Genomic DNA, 19,415 nt, shown 5'->3' with positions numbered 1-19,415 from the left:
ATGCTTATTCTTTCCTATTATTTAGTTTCAATAAAAATCTATATTCAAAGAGATGAAATATGCTATTTAATATGAAAGTATTAATATTCAGCAATATTTTATTGGACAATGTATGTAAATAGAAATGTGCAAACCTATGCCAACATACATATGTATAAGGAAACATGCAAATGCTCACTAAAATAAATTGAAAATACATTTAAGGTAGAATTTTCACTTATACTTGTGAGCTTAGAAAACAAATATTAAGATTTAGAAAATATTTCTTAAGGGCAGTTATAAAAGAATTAACACAGGAAGGCAAGAGGGATAAATAAATGTATTAGTAAGTGTATCTTCTTTCTTGGTTAATAAGTAAGTGCTTTGGAATTTTAATTGGATTATATTCTTATTTTATTTGTCTTCGTGACAAGGATATGTCATCATAAAATGTTTCACCTAAAGTATTCCACTTTCGCTGACAATTATTTTCCAATAAAGTTATTGTGATCAGTGCCCTCTCTGTATTCTCTGACATGCATTAGATTCTTTTAACTATAGAGGTATTATCTAATAAATACTATTTTTTCACCAAGAAATTCAGTGACAGATCAGTTCACATTTCTTAAAGTTGTGTCAGTCACTATGCCTCTTATTTTCTGATTATGAGAAGGGTGTGTGGCAAATAACAGCAAGTTATTGCAGTTTGGAAGTTTGGGGCTCAGAGTTTGAACTGATGAGTCTATGACCAATTAACTCTGCTCCTATTGCAGAAATAAACAATGACTTATTGAGAGCAAGTGGCTGTGGGAAAGTTATTTGTGAACACTGAAATTTCAGCTTCCTTAAGCTATTTTGTGTCAAAAAATATCTTTGTATCTTTAAATGATTTCATCTTATAGAAATTACTTTTAGTTCATAGACCATAGACATGCTGACAGAATTTAAGAGGTAACTCATATGACTGAGTTTAAAAATATATAGCATGGACAGAGAAAGACTAGCCAGCAGTTTGTTGTAGCAATCCAGGAAGATACAGTACATTTTGATCTAGGAATGTGGTAAAAATAAATGGAAATAATTGTGATATGCTTAAATGTTAAATCAACCTGATGACAAACTAAATTAAAAAAAAAAGGAAAGCCCCCAGGTTTCTCATTGGTAAAACTATGGTACAAATCCTCAAACAGAGAAGTGAAACTGAGGAACACACATTTGAAGATACTTGTGATCTCATTTTGAATTAGATTTGTTTGTTCCTGGATTGGGTAAAAAATATAAATGAGGCCTCTAAACATGATAGGCAAGCAATCTTCCATTGAATGACATCCCCAGTGCAGCATATCATATTTGATATGCCCTTGTTAAATATATCAAAGAAGAGATTTAACTTAGCGGTTGAGCTCAGAGGTCTTGTATAGGGTTATGAAGGTTTTGTAATTGAAACCATGTATTTGGATGAAATCACTCAATTACAGTGGGGACTTAGAGAAGGCACATGGCCAAACCTTGAAGAAATACATTTAATGACATTGGGAAGAACGTTAGCCTGCCAAGAAAAGAAAGAACACTTTCAGTGATGGTAGAGAAAGGGGAGCGTTATACCATGTATGACAAGGGAAAAGAATGTTCCAGGAGCATGCCAGGTGCGTGCTTAGAAGAATTGCATTCTACAGTTAACCTAATCCCCACATACAATATAAAGAAGCAGAACTAATGAGTCTCGGAGCTATTTTAACATGCCATAGGTGTAGAAGCCAGAGTGTTACAGGTTGATTAGTGAGTCTGAGAAAAGAAGTTCTTTAGACCTCTCAATATGAAATTGAACAGAAGGCAGTGGCTATGTTAGATGCGATTGCAAGACTCTTGTCTGGCTTATTACTTTTTAAAAGAAGACATTGCATAATTCATAAACAGAGAGGATTCATTTGACTGGAAGGTTGAGTCCACATGAAGGAAAGTACAAATGGGTCAGATAAAAGGCCAGCTGGAATTAATGAAAGATTATCAATGTGTGCATATCTTTTCTAAACAGTTATATGTCTTTGTTTATCATTTTAATTTATTTTCTGTGTTTATCAAATTAAAAAGTGTCTTAAAATTTTACATTTTCTCTTTCAAATTATTTTTGTACTCTACATTCTAAAAACATTCTAATGACCTGAGAGTACCTACTTGAAAGACATGTTTATCACTGCAATTAATGTGTCCTTCCATGAAAATATGATTTATTATACCTCAATTTTGAAGATTAGAATATGAATTTGAACTATAAATTGCCTTTGGAAATGTGAAATATTTTTTTTAAATATACAATTTTAAAGTTTGAAATCTACAAAGCAAAACCAAGTGTTCAATTTACTAAATGGGTTCTATTAAATATTTTCAAAATGATCATTATGATAAATTAATATTTTTGTATACGAAAGTACTTTTTTTAGATTGTGCTCAATTGTTGCATTTACTTCCTTAGGAATGTTAGTTGCATTTGGAAATGGGACATGTATTCCATAATATCCATATAAAATAATCTTTTCCTTGCTTTTACTACTATAAAAAAGATATTTCCTATCAATTGTTGTGTGTCCCTCAAAGGGAAAAGAAGCATATATACCCACTCTTGGTGGTATTTGCTGTAGATTTAGATAACTAGGTTCTTTTCTTGTTTTGTTTTTCTTTCTTCTTGTGGTCAGGAAGCAAGTTGCCAGATTCTCTCCTGATCTGTAAGTTCTTGTATACTTTCTGGATCTCAGCCTCTAGTGACTCTTAAGTCTGATGACGACTCACTTCTTACTTTGAAATGCCCTCCTTTTCTGTGAGAGTATAATAAATGTGTCTTTGAGAATAAAAGAATAAGGGAGGTGGGGTCACCTCTGTGGGTTGTTCACTTACTGTTGGACCCAACTTGAAAATCTGTTTTGTCTTATCAAAGAACTTAACAGCTATTCAGGAGATTGCCATCTTTGATTTTCCAAGTAGGCATTTTTCATGGATGCTGGAAGTCTCAGAGCAAACCCTTTTATCGCCAAATGAATAAAGAAGAATCATGTGTAAAAACGTTGACAGGAAATCAACAACATGGATGCCAAGTTTGCTTCATTTGTCAAGCAAGCATTGATGTACAAATAAGTTTTGGGTAACTGTTTTTGCTGTACAATGGATTTAAGGTTGAGTAGGAGGTGGAACGATATTAGAAACCCTGGCAATAAAGGGTAGGGGAGAGTTGGGGTCATGGTTAAGCAGTGCTTGCTTAGGTGGTGTTTTACAGAAAAGCATGTGTTGACATGCTAACGAACAGTAGTCAGTAGTCAAAGAGATGCTGAAAGGAGGAGAAAAGTCAGAACAACAAACTCAAAGGGAGGCACAGGCACAGAAAGCAGGTTTGCCCTTTAGAGAAAAATTCTTCCACCTCACTGTACAAGTACAGAATACACAGATAGAAGTGATTATGCAGAACACTCGGGGGAAGTTCAGCTCTTAATAGACTGATTGTTTACTCGGTGATATTTTGATAGCTCTTCTATGGATTTCAAGATAAATGAGAAGAGGTTAAAGGTTTAGAGGAGATAGGCAAAGCGAAATAATGTAGAAAGATAAAGAGTACACTAATAAAGAATTGTGTCAGAGCATTGAGGGTCCAGAACATTATCTTTAATAATTGTTTTTGTAGATAATAGCTTGAGTTCATAAAGACTCAAAATCTGACAATTGTCCAAATTGAAAATTCTAAAGACGCTTAAATCTGGTATTCTAATGATTTATTTCAAGCTCAGTTCTGGATGTTTGTTTATGTCCAGTCATACTTTACTTCATTCATTCATTTTAAATTTCAATTATTATCTAAAAGGAGTTTTGTTATTATTTATCTGACTAAGAAAAAGTTTTGGGGTGTGTTTTTAACTGTTTCTGTACCTCTCTCCACTATTGTACATTTGTGGTTCTTTGAAAGGAATTTTCTGTTTTTGCACTCTGAATATATTTTTTTTTCTGATGAAAATTTGTATCATAATTAGACCTGGTATTAGCACTTTTTCCTCTTACAGTTTTTCTGGCCTAATTTTTGCTTGACATATGGCAATATGGTGAAATGAAAACCTAAGACATTGATTACTAAGCTTATTAAAGTTTTAATCTTCATATGATAAGTTACTTTGAAATTTAATAATAATCTGTCTTCAAACTATGCTCAGGTGGGTTTTTTGTGTATTGGTATTTATTCTGCTTCTTTTCTTTCCTCCTCATCCGTCTTCCATTTTCTTTTCTGGAGAAAATATGGGGCACATGTTCTTAGACATCAGCATAGCCCTGAGCTATATCAAAATCTTTTGGAGCTTTCCTTTAAACATTACAAAAATTTAAATTTAGTTGGGCAGTTTGGTAATATTGATTTTTTTTATAATTTCAATGTAGTCTACTTCTTAGAGAAGAAGCAGGGAAGTTTAGAATGCCTTGCAACTGAACTTGAGATCAAGTTTCAGTGAGGGCTAACGGAACAGCAACACACAGACCCATACAGAACCACCGCCCAATCTCGGAATGCAGGAACACATGTGCAAGTGTGCTCATGTCAGATATCCACAAGACAATTCATTTAACCTGTCTTTTCCTGAGCCCACTCCGTCCATCCATAAAACATATTTTGAATAGGTTTTATGTGTTTTTTAAAACCTTTCTTTCAGTGTCGTAAGGAGATGTTTGAAGGTTTATGCACGTCAGAGGTTAACTATTAACTATTCATAATTCTGTAAGAAGCAAGACTCGAGAAGATGCAGAAATATTTTGTTTCTACTCATGTCGTGTTCTTTCCTACCGAGCCTTAGTTGCTGCCAGCCATGCTACAGAGTAAAGAAAAGCTTTACAGGGGTTGGGGATTTAGCTCAGTGGTAGAGCGCTTGCCTAGGAAGCGCAAGGCCCTGGGTTCGGTTCCCAGCTCCGAAAAAAAGAACCAAAAAAAAAAAAAAAAAAGAAAAGCTTTACAGACGAAGAAAGAGAAAAAAAAAATCAGATCCCTGTCCTAAAGTGCCATTCCTGTCTCACAATAATCCAACGTTCACATTAACATAATTAATATACCGTTTTAATGCAAGGTTTTTCATTTCGTTTTTGATTTGCTTCATAGCTACATTTGAAATTGCTGAGGACCATCCGCTCTTTCAACCTATTTATAAAGTGAGCGCAGCAGATGAAGACACTGCCCATGGTGACAGGCTGACAGTAGGTGGCCATTATTGTGGGAGACGCATATATTTTCACAGCAGGCTCGCAGGGCATAGTCTCTGAGGCGGTTTATAAGAATAGACAATGTATTTTCAGAACTGAGTATATGTCTACGTGTGTCTCTGTGTGTGTATTTTGATACTTTGCAGAACTAATTCATAAGTTTCTAACCTAAAGAGATTTTTTTTTATCTCACAATTGGTTTATGCTTATAAAGTCTTTTGTAGATTTGACCAAACAACAATAACAACAACAACAAAATTTCTACAGTTCTATTCAGAAAGTGTACTGCCATTTCAACTCTGCAGGGTTTCTTGGCTCATAAACTTCACATACATTCCTTTTGAATATATACTGAAATCTCATACTTCCAATTCAGAAATTATCAGACTGAAGTAATGTAGCACCAACTGCTGCTTGGGCTGTCTGCTGACCTGGGGTGTTCTGGATTTACCTTAGGGTAGTGGCACGACATTGGGAAAGTGACATAATCTCTCCTGCCCTTGATTTTTTCAACTAGAAGATATTTCTTCTTTATCCTCATTAATATATATGTTGTTATCAGTCAACATATTAAGATTTTCTGTGGAATAGTCGAAACTGTATTATTGTAGACTAGCCTACATGAAATTGTTAAGAAATCTGAGAGCTTTCCCATTAGATAATGTCTTTTCAGTAGATTGAAGAAAAATAACGTATGGTCCAGCTGAAAAGAGTTACTGCCAGTTTCCTATTTGAAGGAACATGAGAAGGACCAGCGGGTGATAGTGTCAAAATACAGTGCTTTGAGAATTGGTTAAATTAGTGGGATATAGAATTCATATTAGTGAATTCACAACAGCAACTGGTCCTTTCTCTAATAAATTATTTTCTACTTCAACTTTCTTGTCAGAAGGTTTTGAGTAAAGATTTATCTAATCTATCCTCTCCAATCACTGGAGAACTTTCAGTACAAATGTAAAACCTACATTTCCAGCTGTATTAACATCTGAAAATATAAATGTTTCATTCTTGAATTTTTTTAGAATTTAAACTGACAATAAATTTATTCTGTATCTATATCCTTTCATATATGAAATTATTTGTAGAATCAGAAATAGACTTTTATAAAAATGTGATACAGAACTCCATTAAACATTAACACAGAGAGTATGAAATATGGTAACCAAGTAAGTTCATTTTCTTTTATCCAAATGCCAATATGCCAATGATTTTATGCCAGCTAGGCCATAATGGTGGTAATTATAAAAAAACTAAAGAAATTTCTACATGTTTGTCCCATTACTGTACATTAATAACCTTTTCGTGCCTTTTGATTCATTTTGGAAGGAGGAATACACATTTTCTTTTTCAGTACAACATCGAGACAGAGTTATCTGGGCCAAAGAGGGGAGCAAACTCCTTTGGAGTAGATCCTGTAAATGGTATTGTTAGCTTAAGAGGTGAAGATGTCTTGGACTTTGATGCTGGATATCACGTAATTCAATTTTATTTATTTCTTTATTAAGAATGGAAGTAAATAGAAGATAACTTTGAACTCTTCATGAGAAATAAAAGACATTGTGGCATTACAAATTTTGTAAGATTCATTTGCAAGAATTTGTGTAGTTAACCAAATGTCTAGAACTACTCCATTAGTTACCCAAGTGTAGGGATTATACCATAATTATAAAAAGTTTCTAATGAAATTTAGGATAAAATGAGCAGAGATATACAAGCTGAATGACCTATTGGGATAGTTGAACGTGGAATGCAGATGAATATGTTATGACTGTTATTAATATTATTATGAAATCATTATTATTTTAGCAATACCTCCATATATATTAATTCAGGATGCAGTTGAGAAAATACTGAGTAATTGAGAAAATGTAAGACTTTACAGTAGTGGTTCTCAACTTTCCTAGTGTCATGATATAACCCCTTAATATAGTTCCTCATGTTGTGGTGACCCCCAACAATAAAATTATTTCATCGCTACTTTGTATCTACTTTATTGTTACTGTTAGGAATCATCATGTAAATAGCTGATATGCAGGATATTTGATATGCAACCCCCAAAGGGATTGTGATGCAAAACTTGAGAACCACTTCTCTAGAACAAAACTAAAGAAGTTGCTGGTGATATTAAGGAAGATTTAGAAGTTGAAGATGACTTCAACTCTCTAATCTAAAGAAAAATAAAGGGTGACAAAAGCAAATGAATTTAATTTTACCTTCAGTTTGGAAATATTGAATGTGACGGAATGGAAGAAAAGGCAACAGTGGGCTTTAAGTGTATCTATTGTAGGGCATTAAGTAAGATAGAAAATAGGTGGAAATATACTACCTCCGTGAGTGTGTAAGCAGTTCAAAGCTTCCCTTCTGGGGCTCCCCTGATTCTCTTCTGTCTCTACTCACACATCCTCCCTGTCACCTTCAGTCATCCCAAACTTTTTCTTTATCCTCACTATACACTAATTTTATAAGATTGCACATAGTGCCAACTCTACATTCCTTGTCCTTCATTCAGCATGAAGGCTTGTACATTGTAGGCATTTATTAATGTTTGTTATAAAGTTTGTTAAAGACCTTTTACTATGTTAGTAGTGCTTCCTTTGTGTTCCCAAAGGGGCATTTAATACGAATATACAATATATGACGGGTCCGGCAGAGGGACAGGCTGACGAGGAACATATTCATTTCTTATGATAAGATCAGCCATTCAGAAACTGCACTATTTTTTAATATTTATTTATTTTTATTGGATTTGTATGTATTTACATTTCAAATGTTATCCTTTTACCACCTTCTCATCCCCCTCCCTACCTCCCCCTGCTTTGATGAAGATGCTCCCACTCTCAACACCCTGGCATTCCCCTACATTGGGGAAGCAAGTCTTTACAGGACCAAAAACTTCTACTGATGCCAGACAATGCTATCCTCTGCTACATATGTGCCTAGAGCCATAGGTCCCTCTATGAGTACTCTTTGGTTAGTGGTTTAGTCACTGGGACCTCAGGGGATCTGGTGGGCTGATATTGTTGTTCTTTCTATGGGGTTGCAAAACCCTTTTTACCCTTCAGTCCTTTCTCTAACTCCTCCATTGGGGTCCCCATGCTCATCTGATGGTTAGCTGCAAGCATCCTCATCTGTATCAGTAGGACTCTGGCAGAGCCTCTCATGAGAGGCTATATTAGGCTCTTGTTAACACGCACTTTTGGCATCAGCAATAGTGACTGGGTTTGGTGGGTGCATATGGATGGATCCCCAGATGGGGCAGTCTCTGGATGACGTTTCCTTCAGTTGCTGCTCCACTCTTAGTCCCTGTATTTCCTCCCATGTGTATTTTATTCCCTTTTCTAAGAAAGACTAAACCATTCACATTTTGGTCTTCCTTCTTCTAAAGCTTCATATGATCTGTGAACTGTTTCTTGGGTATTCCAAGATTTTGGGCTAATATCCACTTATCAGTGAGTGCATAGCATGTGTGATTTTTGTGATGGGGTTACCTCACTCACGATGATATTTTCTTTTTTTTTTTAACTTGAGTATTTCTTATATACATTTCGAGTGTTATTCCCTTTCACGGTTTCCGGGCAAACATCCCCCTCCCCCCTCTCCTTACTTATGGGTGTTCCCCTCCCCACACTCCCCCCATTGCTGCCCTCACCCAACAGTCTAGTTCACTGGGGGTTCAGTCTTAGCAGGACCCATGGCTTCCCCTTCCACAGGTGCTCTTACTAGGATATTCATTGCTACCTATGAGGACAGAGTCCAAGGTCAATCCATGTATAGTCTTTAGGTAGTGGCTTAGTCCCTGGAAGCTCTGGTTGCTTGGTATTGTTGTACATATGGGGTCTCGAGCCCCTTCAAGCTCTTCCAGTTCTTTCTCTGATTCCTTCAACGGGGGTCCTATTCTCAGTTCAGTGGTTTGCTACTGGCTTTCGCCTCTGTATTTCCTGTATTCTGGCTGTGTCTCTCAGGAGTGATCTACATCTGGCTCCTGTCGGCCTGCACTTCTTTGCTTCATCCATCTTGTCTAATTGGGTGGCTGTATATGTATGGGCCACATGTGGGGCAGGCTCTGAAGGTGTTCCTTCAGTCTCTGTTTTAATCTTTGCCTCTCTATTCCCTGCCAAGGGTATTCTTGTTCCCCTTTTAAAGAAGGAGTGAAGCATTCACATTTTGATCATCTGTCTTGAGTTTCATTTGTTCTAGGCATCTAGGGTAATTCAAGCATTTGGGCTAATAGCCACTTATCAATGAGTGCATACCATGTGTGTCTTTCTGTGATTGGGTTAGCTCACTCAGGATGATATTTTCCAGTTCCAACCATTTGCCTACGAATTTCATAAAGTCATTGTTTTTGATAGCGGAGTAATATTCCATTGTGTAGATGTACCACATTTTCTGTACCCATTCCTCTGTTGAAGGGCATCTGGGTTCTTTCCAGCTTCTGGCTATTATAAATAAAGCTGCAATGAACATAGTGGAGCACGTGTCTTTTTATATGTTGGGGCATCTTTTGGGTATATGCCCAAGAGAGGTATAGCTAGATCCTCAGGCAGTTCAATGTCCAATTTTCTGAGGAACCTCCAGACTGATTTCCAGAATTGTTGTACCAGTCTGCAACCCCACCAACAATGGAGGAGTGTTCCTCTTTCTCCGCATCCTCGCCAGCATTTGCTGTCACCTGAGTTTTTGATCTTAGCCATTCTCACTGGTGTGAGGTGAAATCTCAGGGTTGTTTTGATTTGCATTTCCCTTATGAATAAAGATGTTGAACATTTCTTTAGGTGTTTCTCAGCCATTCGGCATTCCTCAGCTGTGAATTCTTTGTTTAGCTCTGAACCCCATTTTTAATAGAGTTATTTGTCTCCCTGCGGTCTAACTTCTTGAGTTCTTTGTATATTTTGGATATAAGGCCTCTATCTGTTGTAGGACTGGTAAAGATCTTTTCCCAATCTGTTGGTTGCCGTTTTGTCCTAACCACAGTGTCCTTTGCCTTACAGAAGCTTTGCAGTTTTATGAGATCCCATTTGTCGATTCTTAATCTTAGAGCATAAGCCATTGGTGTTTTGTTCAGGAAATTTTTTCCAGTGCCCATGTGTTCCAGATGCTTCCCTAGTTTTTCTTCTATTAGTTTGAGTGTGTCTGGTTTGATGTGGAGGTCCTTGATCCACTTGGACTTAAGCTTTGTACAGGGTGATAAGCATGGATCGATCTGCATTCTTCTACATGTTGACCTCCAGTTGAACCAGCACCATTTGCTGAAAATGCTATCTTTTTTCCATTGGATGGTTTTGGCTCCTTTGTCAAAAATCAAGTGACCATAGGTGTGTGGGTTCATTTCTGGGTCTTCAATTCTATTCCATTGTCTATCTGTCTGTCTCTGTACCAATACCATGCAGTATTTATCACTATTGCTCTGTAATACTGCTTGAGTTCAGGGATAGTGATTTCCCCTGAAGTCCTTTTATTGTTGAGGATAGTTTTAGCTATCCTGTGTTTTTTGTAATTCCAGATGAATTTGCAAATTGTTCTGTCTAACTCTTTGAAGAATTGGATTGGTATTTTGATGGGGATTGCATTGAATCTGTAGATTGCTTTTGGTAAAATGGCCATTTTTACTATATTAATCCTGCCAATCCATGAGCATGGGAGATCTTTCCATCTTCTGAGGTCTTCTTCAATTTCTTTCTTCACTGTCTTGATGTTCTTATTGTACAGATCTTTTACTTGCTTGGTTAAAGTCACACCGAGGTACTTTATATTATTTGGTCTATTATGAAGGGTGTAGTTTCACTTATTTCATTCTCGGCTTGTTTCTCTTTTGTGTAGAGGAAGGCTACTGATATATTTGAGTTAATTTTATACCCAGCCACTTTGCTGAAGTTGTTTATCAGCTTTAGTAGTTCTCTGGTGGAACTTTTGGGATCACTTAAATAAACTATCGTATCATCTGCAAATAGTGATATTTTGACTTCTTCTTTTCCGATCTGTATCCCCTTGACCTCCTTTTATTGTCTGATTGCTCTGGCTAGAACTTCAAGAACTATATTGAATAAGTAGGGAGAGAGTGGCAGCCTTGTCTAGTCCCTGATTTTAGTGGGATTGCTTCAAGTTTCTCTCCATTTAGTTTAATGTTAGCAACTGGTTTGCTGTATATGGCTTTTACTATGTTTAGGTATGGGCCTTGAATTCCTATTCTTTCCAGGACTTTTATCATGAAGGGGTGTTGAATTTTGTCAAATGCTTTCTCAGCATCTAATGAAATGATCATGTGGTTTTGTTCTTTCAGTTTGTTTATATAATGGATCACGTTGATGGTTTTCCATATATTAAACCATCCCTGCATGTCTGGGATGAAGCCTACTTGATCATGGTGGATGATTGTTTTGATGTGCTCTTGGATTCGGTTTGCCAGAATTTTATTGAGTATTTTTGCGTCGATATTCATAAGGGAAATTGGTCTGAAGTTCTCTTTCTTTGTTGGGTCTTTGTGTGGTTTAGGTATAAGAGTAATTGTGGCTTCATAGAAGGAATTCGGTAGTGCTCCATCTGTTTCAATTTTGTGGAATAGTTTGGATAATATTGGTATGAGGTCTTCTATGAAGGTCTGATAGAATTCTGCACTAAACCCGTCTGGACCTGGGCTCTTTTTGGTTGGGAGACCTTTAATGACTGCTTCTATTTCCGTAGGAGCTATGGGGTTGTTTAACTGGTTTATCTGTTCCTGATTTAACTTCGGTACCTGGTATCTGTCTAGGAAATTGTCCATTTCCTGCAGATTTTCAAGTTTTGTTGAATATAGGCTTTTATAGTAAGATCTGATGATTTTTTGAATTTCCTCTGAATCTGTAGTTATGTCTCCCTTTTCATTTCTGATTTTGTTAATTTGGACACACTCTCTGTGTCCTCTCGTTAGTCTGGCTAAGGGTTTATCTATCTTGTTGATTTTCTCAAAGAACCAACTTTTGGTTCTATTGATTCTTCCTATGGTCCTTTTTCTTTCTACTTGGTTGATTTCAGCTCTGAGTTTGATTATTTCCTGCCTTCTACTCCTCCTGGGTGTATTTGCTTCTTTTTGTTCTAGAGCTTTTAGGTGTGCTGTCAAGCTGCTGACATACGCTCTTTCCTGTTTCTTTCTGCAGGCACTCAGCGCTATGAATTTTCCTCTTAGCACAGCTTTCATTGTGTCCCATAAGTTTGGGTATGTTGTACCCTCATTTTCATTAAATTCTAAAAAGTCTTTAATTTCTTTTTTTATTTCTTCCTTGACCAGGTTATTATTGAGTAGAGCATTGTTCAGTTTCCATGTATATGTGGGCATTCTTCCCTTATTGTTATTGAAGACCAGTTTTAGGCCGTGGTGGTCTGATAGCACGCATGGGATTATTTCTATCTTACTGTACCTGTTGAGGCCTGTTTTTTGACCAATTATATGGTCAATTTTGGAGAAAGTACCATGAGGAGCTGAGAAGAAGGTATATCCTTTTGCTTTAGGATAGAATGTTCTATAAATATCTGTTAAGTCCATTTGGCTCATGACTTCCCTTAGTCTGTCTACGTCTCTGTTAAATTTCTGTTTCCATGATCTGTCCATTGACGAGAGGGGGGTGTTGAAATCTCCTACTATTATTGTGTGAGGTGCAATGTGTGTTTTGAGCTTTAGTGAGGTTTCTTTTACGTATGTAGATGACCTTGTATTTGGGGCATAGGTATTTAGGATTGAGAGTTCATCTTGGTGGATTTTTCCTTTGATGAATATGAAGTGTCCTTCCTTATCTTTTTTGATGAATTTTAGTTGAAAATTGATTTTATTTGATATTAGAATGGCTACTCCAGCTTGCTTCTTCCGACCATTTGTTTGCAAAGTTGTTTTTCAGCCTTTCACTCTGAGGTAGTGTCTGACTTTGTGTCTGAGGTGTGTTTCCTGTAGGCAGCAGAATGCAGGGTCCTCATTGCGTATCCAGTTTGTTAATCTATGTCTTTTTATTGGGAAGTTGAGGCCATTGATGTTGAGAGATATTAAGGAATAGTGATTATTGCTTCCTGTTGTATTCATATTTGAATGTGAGGTTATGTTTGTGTGCTTTTCTTCTCTTTGTTTTGTTGCCAAGACGATTAGTTTCTTGCTTCTTCTAGGGTATAGCTTGCCTCCTTATGTTGGGCTTTACCCTTTATTATCCTTTGTAGTGCTGGATTTGTAGAAAGATATTATGTAAATTTGGTTTTGTCATGGAATATCTTGGTTTCTCCATCTATGTTAATTGAGAGTTTTGCAGGATACAGTAACCTGGGCTGGCATTTGTGTTCTCTTAGGGTCTGTATGACATCAGTCCAGGATCTTCTGGCCTTCATAGTTTCTGGCGAAAAGTCTCGTGTGATTCTGATAGATCTGCCTTTATATGTTACTTGACCTCTTTCCCTTACTGCTTTTAATATTCTTTCTTTATTTTGTGCGTTTGGTGTTTTGACAATTATGTGACGGGAGGTGTTTCTTTTCTGTTCCAATCTATTTGGAGTTCTGTAGGCTTCTTGTATGCCTATGGGTATCTCTTTTTTTTAGGTTAGGGAAGTTTCCTTCTATGATTTTGTTGAAGGTATTTACTGGTCCTTTGAGCTGGAAGTCTTCACTCTCTTCTATACCTATTATTCTTAGGTTTGATCTTCTCATTGAGTCCTGGAATTCCTGTATGTTTTGGACCACTACCTTTTTCCGCTTTACATTATCTTTGACAGTTGAGTCAATGATTTCTATGGAATCTTCTGCTCCTGAGATTCTGTCTTCCATCTCTTGTTCTGTTGGTGAAGCTCGTATCTACAGCTCCTTGTCTCTTCTTTTGGTTTTCTATATCCAGGGTTGTTTCCATGTGTTCTTTCTTGATTGCTTCTATTTCCATTTTTAATTCCTTCAACTGTTTGATTGTGTTTTCCTGGAATTCTTTCAGGGATTTTTGCGATTCCTCTCTGTAGGCTTCTACTTGTTTATTAATGTTTTCCTGTGTTTCCCTTAGGGAGTTCTTCATGTCTTTCTTGAAGTCCTCCAGCATCATGATCAAAAATGATTTTGAAACTAGATCTTGCTTTTCTGGTGTGTTTGGATATTACATGTTTGTTTTGATGGGAGAATTGGGCTCCGAGGATGCCATGTAGTCTTAGTTTCTGTTGCTTGGGTTCCTGCGCTTGCCTCTTGCCATCAGATTATCTCTAGTGTTACTTTATTCTCTTATTTCTGACAGTGGCTAGACTGTCCTATAAGCCTGTGTGTCAGGAGTGCTGTAGACCTGTTTTCCTGTTTTCTTTCAGCCAGTTATGGGGACAGAGTGTTCTGCTTTCGGGCATGTAGTTTTTCCTCTCTACAGGTCTTCAGCTGTTCCTGTGGGCTTGTGTCTTGAGTTCACCAGGCAGGTCACTTGCAGCAGAAAAGTTGGTCTTACCTGTGGTCCCGAGGCTCAAGTTCACTCGCGGGGTGCTGCCCACGAGCTTTCTGCGGCGGCAGCAACCAGGAAGATCTGCGCGGCCGTTTCCGGGAGCTTCTGTGCACCAGGGTTCCAGATGGCATTTGGTGTTTTCCTCTGGCGTCCGAGATGTGTGTGCAGGGAGCAGTCACTTCTAGTTTCCCAGGCTTGTCTGCCTCTCTGAAGGTTTAGCTCTCCCTCCCACGGGACTTGGGTGCAGAGAACTGTTTATCTGGTCTGTTTCCTTCAGGTTCTGATGGTGTCTCAGGCACAGGGGTCCTGCTGCTCCTGGGCCCTCCCCCACGGGAGCCCAGAGCCCTTATACAGTTTCCTCTTGGGCCAGGGATGTGGGCAGGGGTGAGCAGTGTTGGTGGTCTCTTCCATCTGCAGCCTCAGGAGTGCCTACCTGACCAGGCGGTGAGGTCTCTCTCCCACGGTGTCTAGGAGCAGAGAGCTGCTGCGGGCCGGGATCCGCGGGTTTAAGATGATATTTTCTAATTCCATTCATTTGCGTCTTTATTTCATGAAGTCATTGTTTTTAATAGCGGAGTAATACTCCATTGTGTAAATATACCACAATTTCTGTATCCATTCCTCTATTGAAGGATGTCAGGTTTCTTTCCAGCTTCTGGCTATTATAAATAAGGCTGCTATGAACATAGTGGAGCATGTGTCCTTGTTATGTGTTGGTGCATCTTTTGGGTATATGTCCAGGAGTGGTACAGCTGGGTCCTTAGGTAGTACTATGTCCAATTTTCTGAGGAAATGCCAGACTGATTTCCAGAGTGGTTGTACCAGCTGGCAATCCCACCAACAAAGGAGGAGTTTTTCTCTTTTTCCACATCCTTGCCAGCATCTGCTGTCACCTGAGTTTTTGATCTTAGCCGTTCTGGCTGTTATGTAATATTACACTATTTCTTAATAGTTCAGAGGCCTGTGTCTTGGGATCCTCCCCAAGCAGTTTGCTTTATTAAGAGCTTCAGTGCATTGAATTTTGGGTTAAAGATTAATTACATTATGCATGTATTACCACTTATCAAATAGTATACTATAATTTTTCCAAACCTCTCTTCTAGACTTTCCAGCTGTCAGTGAGAGTGACAGATACAGAAAGTTTGTTCTGTGAAGGGACAATAATTATCAATATTAGAAACATAAATGATGAGACACCTCAATTTGAGTAAGTACATTTATTTCAAAGAATATGTGTAGGAGAATGGTTAAAACAAAGCTTTTGTGTATATTAAAATGACAGTAGAGTCTATGATAATGGAGAAAATGATAGTATGATCTGGCAAAAACATCTTAGTATATATCCCCAACTGATGTGTGTGTGTGTGTGTGTGTGTGTGTGTGTGTGTGTATGTATGGATACAGTACACAAAGTATACTGTACTCAAAATACTCAAAGCAAATTATAAATGATCCACCTATAATTGTATTGGAATGATTAGTTGGGTTTCTGTTTCTATTCTCAAAAAGTTTCAAAGTTATTATATTAGCCTTAAACACTTTAAAAAGTAGTAAAAAGTACATTATTTTCATATTTGTGAATTGATAATTTACATAATTCAAAATGTAGTCACTAAAATATTCTGCTGCAATAGAAGAATAGTCAAATACATTTTAGATTAGTAAAGACCAAACAGCAGTTGAATTGAGATTGCTTTCCTTCTGTAAGCAAGTTGTGTCTCCATAGATAACTACAGGGAGTAGTCTTTTTGACTTCCTGCATTCATCTGGGTAAAGTATCTGAGAAACTAGAACAAATGTAGAGGTTCCATAATCCATTATTTCTGAAAATAAGTAATCTGTAGGTCTACCAATGTTTGCTGTAAACGTACCATCATGATTTAAGAATAATATTTTGCAATGGGGGGAGGGTTGGGAGGGGAACACCCATAAGGAAGGGGAGGGGGGAGGGGGATGTTTGCCCGGAAACCGGGAAAGGGAATAACACTCGAAATGTATATAAGAAATACTCAAGTTAATAAAAAAAAATCAAAAAAAAAGAATAATATTTTGCTGCTCTTGTTCCTTAATAAATATAACATTATTCCCCATTTAACAGAATTTTATACTAAGCATATATGAGCCATGCCAAATTACTAGATAGTTGTAAATGTATTTTTCATTTACAAAGAAGCATCGACCATTAAGAAATAGGGCAACAGAAAAGGCAGTGATCTCGTGTTCCTGTACTTAATTATTACGGGGTATTATATGTATTATACTAGGTGAGGCAAAGGAACCAAGTTGATATGAGCAGGCATGTTTCTTGTGCGCAGAGCATCTCACACTCACCTCTCTTTTCATTGGACCTACATGGCACAAAGGTTATCAGTCAGTATGGCATCTGAGAAACTTTCTATGTAAAGAGAATTATATTTCAGATATATACTAGACATGATTAGGAACTTTGTGTAAAGTGCAGACAGGTAATAAGTATCATTTCATTTTAATTTTTCTTTTTCTATCTCCCTCTTATACCATGATAAAATTCCATTCTTGTTCCGGGTAAACTCACCTAGAAGCATGTAAGTTTGTGCCATAACAACTTTTCTCAACATTTTACTAGGTTTGTAGCTCTTACACTCTTGTCAGCACGGAATGCTCTCATAAATCCAGAAGTTCCTTTAGTTTATATATCATCAATTACGCTGTAAAATTGTTGTTTCCAATTTTTTTCTTCACAATTTTATTCTTAGGCCATTTCCTATGGATTCGATTAATGTGACTGAGAAGAAACCCATTGGTGATTTTGTCACAAGGGTAAAAGCCACAGACCGTGATGAAGATAGCAGCATCACGTATTCCTTTAAGACCCAGCAGGAAATGTTTGGTTTAGACCCAAGTAAGTTTTAGATAAATACTTCTAGATTGCTTCAGCTAAACAGAACCAATTTCTACACTCCCTTGAGAGTTTGGGCTGGTAGAATTACTCTTTCAAAATTAAACACAGCATAGGAAACATAGCAGAAACATGTGACATTTATACTTATGGCTTTCTTACTTGTTAAAACAGTCTCATGACATAGAGAGTGATATAAAACTTGCCTCCATTATGGAACATTATCCTTTAGCAATAATTCACATGCATACATGTCTGGGACACAAGCTATCTTTTTTAAATAATATTTGTAAAAATTGAGATGTTTGTCAGGTAATTTAATCTTAAATGTTTGACTGTGGAGGAATTCTGTCTATGTGGACAGAATAGTTACCCTGAAATACTGTTCTTGTGGTTTTTGTTATACCTGGCATTATCAAATATGAGAACTAAACAGGAAAACAGAAGCATAAGAACATGTTGTGCAAGCAGACTGTGTCGTTTTTAAATAGGCTATGGACTCCATTTAATTCTAGAACTTGAAGTCATGAAAGGAAGGTGGACACAAAATGGAAAAAAAAAACTTAGGGTAGATTAGAATACAAAAGGACAGATGGAATCCCATTAACATGACTTGGCCAATGAGACTCCTTTCGCTCACTCGGATGGCGTTGGTATGCTATGTAATCTAGGTCCTTATTTCTCAGGGCTTAGTATGCACATTATCCTAGCAGTCAGAAAAGCTGAAACGTCCAACAAATGTGTTCAGTCTGAGGGTCACTGTAGCTCTGATATAGAAACACAAAATTACACACCTAATCAAAACATCTCTCTGTGTGTCTTTATTTCTCTCTTTATATACGTGTGTGTGTGTTTGTGTGTCTGTTTCAATTTTTCAAAATATATGTAAAAATTAAACTACGGCAAAATAAACTATATGGCTCCTGCTACCTTTCCATCCTCTTAGTCCAACAGATAATTCCTTGTGGGTCACCAAAATCAGAAACAAATTAAATAGACTTGTCAAATTGGCTCATTACAAAGCTATCCTACGGATCAGCCAATATTTAAAAAAAGAATCCATAGTTTTCATTTGTTTATAAATTTTCAATTTTTAAGTATGAGTGGAAAAAAGAAAGTAAGAAAATGTTAGGGGGGGTTCCAAAATTTTTGTAAAAAGGCTGAGGACATTTGCGATACATCAAAGTAAATCATTTCAAAGCAGAAAGAACATATTTTTAGAGGGAAAGTAGATCGTAGTTCCGGAGATAAACAGTCACTTCATTTAACAAAATTTTCGTATTTAGTTTCACATTTAAGTTCTTCTTTCCTTCCACCTTTGATTGAAACAAAGTGACAGAAGCTTATTATCAGAAGCGCTGAATAATTGGGCTGAGTTTTTACACTTATTACTGTGATATATTTACAATCACTACCAAAATGTGACCTCTCATATTTGGTATTTTAGAGGAAGAGTTCTACTTTCCGTATTTGGTAAACAAATGCATGAAAATTTTAAAAGACAGAGAAAATATAATAAACTAAGCATATAATATGGAATTATTTTAAAATAAATATATAGTAAAGAAAAGGCTTTCAATACTTACAATGAATATGTACTTGATATATATGTATATATGTATTACTTTCTTATAAATAAATATTATACCTTTATATAGATTTAGACATCATCAGGATAAACTAACAGAAATAAGTATTTGAGTTTAATTATTTTTATGTCCTTCCTTAGTCACAGGTATAATCACTCTTCTTCAACCTTTGAATCTTGACAATCCAAGTAACTCCAGAATCTACCATTTGGAAGTTGAAGCCCGAGATGATGGTAACAACACCAGCTCGTATATGTTCACAGTTTTTGTGGACAACGCTGATGATCCTATTTCCTGTGATCCAAGTTTTTCAACAGGCCCGGGTATATAACA

General features: G+C 36.8%; 1 protein-coding gene across 1 annotated transcript in view; it reads left to right on the top strand.

Annotated features, from left to right (window-relative positions):
- Positions 1-19,415, top strand: part of Cdhr17 (cadherin related family member 17) — a 96,443-nt gene that overhangs the window by 8,589 nt on the left and 68,439 nt on the right. Inside the window, exons 4-8 of the mRNA XM_087659859.1 lie at positions 5,099-5,193; positions 6,551-6,673; positions 15,719-15,822; positions 17,351-17,496; positions 19,223-19,405. Of these exons, the coding sequence (XP_087515985.1) occupies positions 5,099-5,193; positions 6,551-6,673; positions 15,719-15,822; positions 17,351-17,496; positions 19,223-19,405 (651 nt within the window). The remainder of the gene's footprint in view (positions 1-5,098; positions 5,194-6,550; positions 6,674-15,718; positions 15,823-17,350; positions 17,497-19,222; positions 19,406-19,415) is intronic.

This window comes from Rattus norvegicus, chromosome 4 (genome assembly GCF_021556685.1).
Source record: "Rattus norvegicus strain SHRSP/BbbUtx chromosome 4, alternate assembly SHRSP_T2T, whole genome shotgun sequence".
Classification (NCBI taxonomy): domain Eukaryota; kingdom Metazoa; phylum Chordata; class Mammalia; order Rodentia; family Muridae; genus Rattus; species Rattus norvegicus.
This window is presented reverse-complemented; position numbering and strand designations above follow the sequence as displayed.